We start from the raw sequence: 7,698 nt of genomic DNA on the forward strand, positions 1-7,698 counted from the left end.
CACCTGGAGGCTGGCACCTCAAGTTCCAGTTTCTTTGAAGGCTTTTGTTAGAGGACATTTAGACTAAACACCAAATCAAGGCTCCTCAGTGTATTCATTTACAGTACACTCCTAGGCAGACTTCTACTCTTTCTATATCCATTGAAGTCAATGGGCTTAGAACGGCATAATTCTGTTTAGGACTGCTCAGACTCTCTTGATGGACACCCTAGGGGAGGGATCAGATCATTATGTCCCCCAATGACAAAAGCAAAGCGACATTTGAAGTTATAATTAAGTGTGATTCATGGGGCGAAATGGAGCTAATGGAAAGGATCAATTTCAGGGTGTTTATTTGTTGAGAACATTATGGTGTAACTGATGCCACCACGTGAACAGAGTCTAGTGGGACCTTTAAGACCCAGGTCATTGCAGCCATAAATACTGTGACACATTCCACACCATTCAGTTTAATTTAAAAAAAGTGGGGATGAAATTGAAATAAGATGTTCCTCAGTGGAACAGGCTTCCTCAGGAGGTGGTGGGCTCTCCTTCTTGGGAGGTTTTCAAACAGAGGCTCAGTGGCCATCGGACAGCCATGCTGATTGTGTGAACTTAGGCAGATCATGAGAGGGAGGGCAGGAAGGGTTGCTTCAGTGCTTGGCCAAACTTGCTCAACGTAAGAGCCACATAGAATAAACGCCAGATGTTTGAGAGCCGCAAGACTGAAACAAATATTACACTCGATGTTTTTATTTTTAAAAAATATGCAAATTTGCTTTTTATTAACATTAAATGAGATTGCCAAAAATGGGTCATTTCCTGCAGGAGCGCACAGGAGCAGAGCTCCGGCAGTAAAGAGCCTAGGGGGCGGGCACATGCAGCAAGCCCCACCCCCTGCTCCCAGAAGCCCTCAGTCAGAGCAAGAAGCAGCCAGGTAAGTTGCAGAGCTCCCCCCAGCCCCCCCGGTCCAAAACAGTCCAGTGGCACCTTTAAGACCAGGTTTTATTCAGGTACAAGCTCTCCCTCCTCTGCGAGCACAGATCTGCATGTCCCCCCCCCCAATAGCTAGCAATCCAAAACAGTCCAGTGGGGTCTGAGCGGTGGGTGTTGCCTTCTGACACACTTCCAGCGATGTCAGGGGGTGTGGCACATGCAAATAAGTCATGCTAATGAGTTATGCCAATGAGCTCCTGCACCTCTTTTTCAACAAAATTACCCATGGCCAAAAATAAAAACAAAAGGGGTAAAAACAGATCTTGATAATTATATTTATCTGTTTGCTAATGATATTGATTGATCTAAGAGAGAGAAAAAGAGAGAGATGGAAAGAAAGAATGAAAGAGGTGGAAAGAAAGAAAAAGAAAGAGAGAAACAAAGAAAGCAAATAGATGGGAGGGAGGGAGGGAGGGGGAAAAGCATGCCTCCTCTTCGCTTCCCCAGCTGCCCTGCTGAAAGCTGCACAATATGTGTGAAAGAGCCCCATGTGGCTCCCAAGCCGCAGTTAGGCCACCCCTGCTCAAAAGACCGTTCCGCACATGTGGCAAGTATAAGGTGATAGGATGCTGAAAATCAGAAAGGAATGTATTACTTCAGATTGCTGCAGGTTAGTTGCTCCCCTGCGTTAACATAAAAATCCTTCCAATTAAAAACAAAACAAGCAAAGAACTGAGCCAGAACCTTTCTCCCTGGTATAACAGTTTTCCATTTGAAGGAAGGGTTTGGGGGTTTTCTATACCAGAGAGTATTCATGAATGGGGAACCCCCCCCAGCAGACTAAAGTGGTACAATCCATTCTCTCACTCCATTCCTCCGCATGCACAGACCCAGATTAAGAGTTTGCTTAATGAAAACTGTAAGAAACAAACGCTTACCGCGAGGACAGCTGCAATCGGTATAGCCGCATTCATAAAAACTGCAAAAAAACAAAGTACAACCGTTAATGCCCTTCATACACCAAACTGGAGTCCATTGAAGAAAAATTAGGGAAGAACTATGACCTTTCCCGTGAATATTATTTCCTGCCTATAATCAAAATATTGGACAACTCCTTATGAGGCCAAAAAAAAAAAATACTTTCCACTTCAGATCTTAAACAAAAACAAACTTGGAAATATTATGATTTGTGTATTTTCTTGAGCTAGGGAACGTATTCCCCAAAGAGCTGTCAAATTGGGTACCATAGTGAAAATGTTGCTTTGTGTGTTTGTGTGTATGCAAAAGGATGTTTTTTTAAAAAAAAATACTGGGGTTATAAGTCGCAGGTCAGTCGAAATCCTGGGACGGTAATTGACTTTAAAACTCTTAATTTACGAGCTCCACAGATGTTATCTCTGTAATTATTCGTGTAAACGAACAGATGTTCAGCTTAGAGGGTTATTTCTTCCCGGCCTCCTTTGTTTGAGAGTATGAGAAAGTCAGAAGAGGTCAGAGCGTCATTTTTATTGGACCAAGAGTGCAGAGTTACACGAATTTGTAAGCTTCACTAAGCTTATTCCCAGTTTAGAGGAAATTGTCTGAAGAAGAAAAAATGCAGAGATCTGGGATCTCATTCTCAGTAGGGAATGTGATCCCTCTCCGCCCGAACTGGCAAACTCTGGGAACAGTCAAGGAGATGATCCCTTTCAGGATCTCCCTCCCAATCTCCAAACTCTAAAACTAGGGTAAGGAAATGAAAGGCTCAGGGGGATGCTTTTGAAAGACTCATCATGACCTAGGTGGTATACAGCAGGACTGGGCTAGCAGAAAGGGGTATAATTGGAAAAGTGTTGAAGGTGCCATTCTTGAGTGCCCTTTTAAGCTACCGGTGGTTGCTCTTCGGGGGGGGGCTTCCCCCCTGCCGGCCAGTGGCTGTGAAATCAGGGGATCCCCTGCCCCCACCTGGGGACTGACATCCCTAGGAGTCAGAAGGCTTTATAAGGTAAAGGTTTCCCTTGCTCGAAAGCCAGTCGAATCTGACTCTAGGGTTGCGGTGCTCATCTCCGTTTCAAAGCCGAAGAGCCAGCGCTGTCCGAAGACGTTTCCGTGGTCACGTGGCCGGCATGACTGAACACCAAGGCGCACGGAACGCTGTGACCTTCCCACCGAAGTGGTCCCTATTTATCTACTTGCAATTTCTTGCTTTCGAACTGCTAGGTTGGCAGGAGCTGGAACCAGAGACGGGAGCTCACTCCGTCATGTGGCACACTCGGGTCTCAAACTGCTGAACTACCGACCTTCCACAGCCTGCAGTTCAGCGTCTTAACCACTTGAGCTCAAGTACAGAAATGCATATACTTCATCCTTGAAGTCAACCGCTCAGATTGTGGTTATGTTAGATTAGTCCCTTACATTGGATAACAAAGGCTTCCCAACTGGTCACGTGGAGGGCGCCATTACTCACTGGAAAGAGACGTGTAAAGGGCAAATGTCTTGAGACTGGTGAGTTCCTTCATCCTGGTGTCCTCCACGCTTCTACAGAATATATGTTCCCACGCGTACAGTTTTAACAGTTTGATGCCTTTCAGGATTTCATTGGTTTTCTTCAGCCTCTCTGTAGAATAATCCTTTCCATTAAGCGCACATAGAATGAATGAAAGAAAAAACACACACCATTCCATTCCATTCTTAAAACAATGCAGAAGGAGGATAAAAAAGAGAGGACCTTGAGAAAGCTATTATCTATTTTAAGCTTGGGGTTTTTTTAACCCACCTCTCATTGGAAAAAATGTCAAGTGGGGGTCATTAAAAAAAAGAAAGAAAACGCTTTGTCAGCTCCGAAATTGCAAACCATATTATTAAGAACAATAACATGAAAATTATTTATTTATTTATTCGATTTATATCCTGCCTTCCTTGCGTAGCAGGCTTGTCTTTTCAGCTGCATCTTTAAAACAGGGGCATCTAATTTAGGGGGGGAATGTCCCACTGGGTCCCTGCCCTGGAGGGCCATTGGTGGCCAAGCCCCCACAACTGAGCCAGTGACTACAGGGCAACATAGAACCTTCCTTGTTAATCGGCATCAGCTCACCAATTGTCTTCTCCAGCACTGCTGCCCTTTGGTGGAATGAGAGTGAGCCCCTGTCCGTTGTCAAGCCCATAGAGTTCAGTGGCCCCCAAAGTGCTGTCTTTTAGTGGCTGCTCAGCTGAGCTTGTTCCAGGGCCATTTTCACTTCCCAGTCCGCTTCCGCTATTCAAGTTTACTTTTACAATGAGTTCCTTGCATCTCAGATGATGGGATAACTAGTTTTGGGAAGTGATGCAAGGAACTCTTGGCGCAAATGCAACACCTTTGCATTAAAACGAGCTGGCGATTACATTAGTCGCTGCTAGCATTTTATAAACAATTGAAATTCAAAATAATGCCCTTGAATGAAATTTATACCATTTTTTAACCTTGGTTGAAACTTGACAAATTATATTAAAAAGGACAAACGATAAGGCAATGCAAATTTAAAAAAAAACATTTGTTTTGCAGCTAGGCCTGCCAAATCTCACCAAATCGCGGCGGGGGATCTGCATGTCTTTGCAGAATCCTTGCTGCGGGGACCGCGGGATGGGTTGCACCGCTGTCGCCAGGACATGACGCTATGTGTTGCTCTGGCAACGGGGCTGTTTGGAGCCTCGTTGCCAGAGCGACGCGTAGCGTCAGATCCTGGCGACGGCGGGTGCCACGCATCTCGCTGTCCCCGTGGCAAGGATTCTGTGAAGACCTAAGATTCCCCGCTGCGACTTGGCAACCCTATTTGCAGCAGCTGTCACCACAGCACAAGGATCTTCACTGTGTGATGGAAGATAAGCTGCAGCAGCCATTTTGTGGCTGGCTCCGCCTCCTGCAGCAGTCATTTTGTGGCTGGATCTGCCTCCTTCAGCAGCCATTTTGTGGCTGCGCCTGCCCACCACACTGTGTGAGAATTACAAAAGTGCCCACAGGCTCAAAAGGGTTGGGGACCGCTGCGATAAAGTTACAGTTTCTATACCAGCTCATTTTCACAATTGTTCCTGGAATATTTAGGAGTATGCAATCTGCCCCAATTCCAGAGACTGGCTGGAATCACGAGCCATTTCAGAGGAACGGGGAAGAGGATGGTTCATAGATAGGGATGCCAGCCTCCAGGTGGGACCTGGGGATCCCCCGGAATTAAAGCTCATCTCCAGACTACAGAAATCAGCTCCCGTGGAGAAAAGGGATTCCTTGGAGGGTGGACTCTGTGGCATTGTACCCCAGTGAAGTACCTGTCCTCCCCATGTTCCGTCCCCACCTGGAGGCTGGAAACCCTAACGGACCTGGACGTTATTCCACACAGTCCATAATAAAGCTTTTTACAGGTAACAGCTGTGCGGTTCTGGAGCGGCCATTTTGTGAAGAGCTCTCAGTAACCCCTCGCATACCATAACAATAAACACACGAAAAGGATCGTCAACAGGTTTCACCGAGACAAGAACCATTTTGCCACAGAGGGCAAATCCTCGTCACCAAGACTATAAGGAGGTAGTCCAGCCCCTCGGTTATACCTTTTGTGGAGTAAAAAGTACCAGTACTGAAATATAGGCTAGGGAAGGAAGATACCTTCACCCCAAATAATCTCCCACACTCTTTTCAAGGCACCTCTGTTTTTTCTTCTCTTCCCCTCCCATCTTTTTCTTTCTTTTCCCCCAGTCTTCCTGACTGAATAGCCGAAGAATAGATTCTTTTGAACTATGGTGCTGGAGAAGACTCTTGAGAGTCCCTTCGACTGCAAGAAGATCAAATCAGTCCATCCTCAAAGAAATCAACCCTGACTGTTCCCTGGAAGGCCAGATAATGAAACTGAAGCTCAAATACTTTGGCCACCAAATGAGAAGGGAGCACTCCCTGGAGAAGCCCCTGATGCTGGGAAAGATTGAAGGTCAAAGAAGACGGGGACGGCAAAGGATGAGATGGTTAGACAGTGTCATCGATGCAACGAACATGAAATTGAGCAAACTTCAGAGAACGGCGGAAGACCGGAAGGGAGCTGGTCCATGGGGTCGCGAAGAGTCGGACTCGACTGTGCGACTGAACAACAACAAAGTCTTCCTGTCTCTTTTTTCTTTCCTTTAGTTACCCTTCCTCCTTGCCTGTCTGTCTTTCTCTTCCTTTCATTCTCAATTTCTCTTCTCTTTTTAGGTTATAAAAAGTTCAGGGGCAGGAAACAGGCAATGTAGCAGGAAGTTGCTTGTGGGGGGGGAGCTTACAGTAAATCCTGACAACTTACAAGCGTGCTCTTCTGAGCTTCAGCCAGCTTTGTTGCTATGAAATACTGTATCGGAGCCAGCAGTACAATCACAGCGGCACCAACCAAGGCACTTTTCCCTAGTAAGTGGTAGAGCAGGATCACACCCATTATGATCTAGAAAAACAAGAAAAGGAACAGAGAGATGTAGGAAATGGCATTAGTGTACCGTGGATCAGTGTATCCTGAAGACCCGGGGGGGGGGGACAAGGACCCGGAAATCAAGTCATCCTGAACCCCGGGGGGGGGGGACGAGGACACGGAAGGCGTTGCATTGACAGGGTGATGTCATTTCCTGGCCCAACCCGGAAGTGATGTCACACCTCTCTATGATTCAGCAGAAACTTTATGGTTTTACCATACCGTTTCCACTGAATCCTAGAGCAACATTATGTCACTTTCAAGTTCAGCTTGGAAATGACATCAGGCTGTCAATGCAACAGTGAATTCCCCCTTAATTTCTCCCCCTGCTGGTTTACCAAGCAGTAGTGGGAGTTGGGGGAGCGGCCACAGAACCTCTTGCTATCTGAAGAGAAATGCCACCGCCATGGGATCAAAACAACCCAGCTTAAGAACACTGATGCAAACCTTCTGTTCCTGCTTGCTCCATTCAAACAAGCGAGAAGACAGATAGACAGACAGACACTTGTCTTGTGTCCTACAGAAAGACTGGAAGGTTTCTGGTTGTCTTCATCCTTCTTAAACACAGAGGACACAAATACAGCCTCATATCCAAATGCTGTTCCTCCTTGAATGATATGGTAAGACCGTCCTGAGACAGGGGGAATCCTGTGACATTTGCATTGTGTCATCATTCCGAACCACATTGGTCCTTATATATGTATGTCAGGGGTCATTTCGTAGAAAAAGAGGTGCAGGAGCTCATTAGCATAACTTATTTGCATATGCCACACTCCCTGACATCACTGGAAGTGTGTCAGAAGGCAACACCCTCCGCTCAGGCTCCACTGGACTGTTTTGGATTGCTAGCGCATTTAAGTTCTACAAGAAAACAAACAAGCACAATATGCATTTTACAATTCTCTGACAGAGGAGGAAGGGCTGTGAAGGAAAGGAGTGAAGGAAAGAAGGACAGAAAGAGAGAGAAGGAAAGGAGTGAAGGAAAGAAGGACAGAAAGAAAGAAAGAGAGAGAGAGAGAGAGAGAGAGAGAGAGAGAGAGAGAGAAAGGAGGAAAGGAGGGAAAGAAAGAGAAGGAAAAAAGGAGGAAAAGAAAGAGAGAAGGAAAGAAGGAGGTAAAGAGGAAAAGGAGAGAAGGAAAGGAGGGAATGAAAGAAAGAGAAGGAAAGAGGAAAAGAGGAAGGAAGGAAGAGAAGGAAGAGAAAGAAAGGAAGAAAAGAGAGGAAGGAAGAGAAGTGAGAGAGAAAGAAAAGGAGGGAAAGAAAAGGAAAGGAGGGAAAGATGGCAAAAAGATGGAGGGAGGGAGGGAGGCTCTCCCACCCCCCCCATCAAGCCCCCGCCACCCCC

General features: G+C 46.2%; 1 protein-coding gene across 1 annotated transcript in view; it reads right to left on the reverse strand.

Annotated features, from left to right (window-relative positions):
- Positions 1-1,853: 1,853 nt before the first annotated feature.
- The window catches only part of LOC107106354 (ATP-binding cassette sub-family C member 9-like), a gene marked incomplete at its 3' end in the record, with an annotated part of 24,343 nt that continues 18,498 nt past the window's right edge, over positions 1,854-7,698 (reverse strand). Inside the window, exons 6-8 of the mRNA XM_015406488.1 lie at positions 6,195-6,329; positions 3,362-3,524; positions 1,854-1,894 (exon numbers count right to left, since the gene is read on the reverse strand). Coding sequence (XP_015261974.1) covers positions 1,854-1,894; positions 3,362-3,524; positions 6,195-6,329 — 339 coding nt within the window. The remainder of the gene's footprint in view (positions 1,895-3,361; positions 3,525-6,194; positions 6,330-7,698) is intronic.

The sequence above is a fragment of the Gekko japonicus genome, unplaced genomic scaffold (genome assembly GCF_001447785.1).
Source record: "Gekko japonicus isolate JY-2015 unplaced genomic scaffold, Gekko_japonicus_V1.1 scaffold4775, whole genome shotgun sequence".
Classification (NCBI taxonomy): Eukaryota; Metazoa; Chordata; class Lepidosauria; order Squamata; family Gekkonidae; genus Gekko; species Gekko japonicus.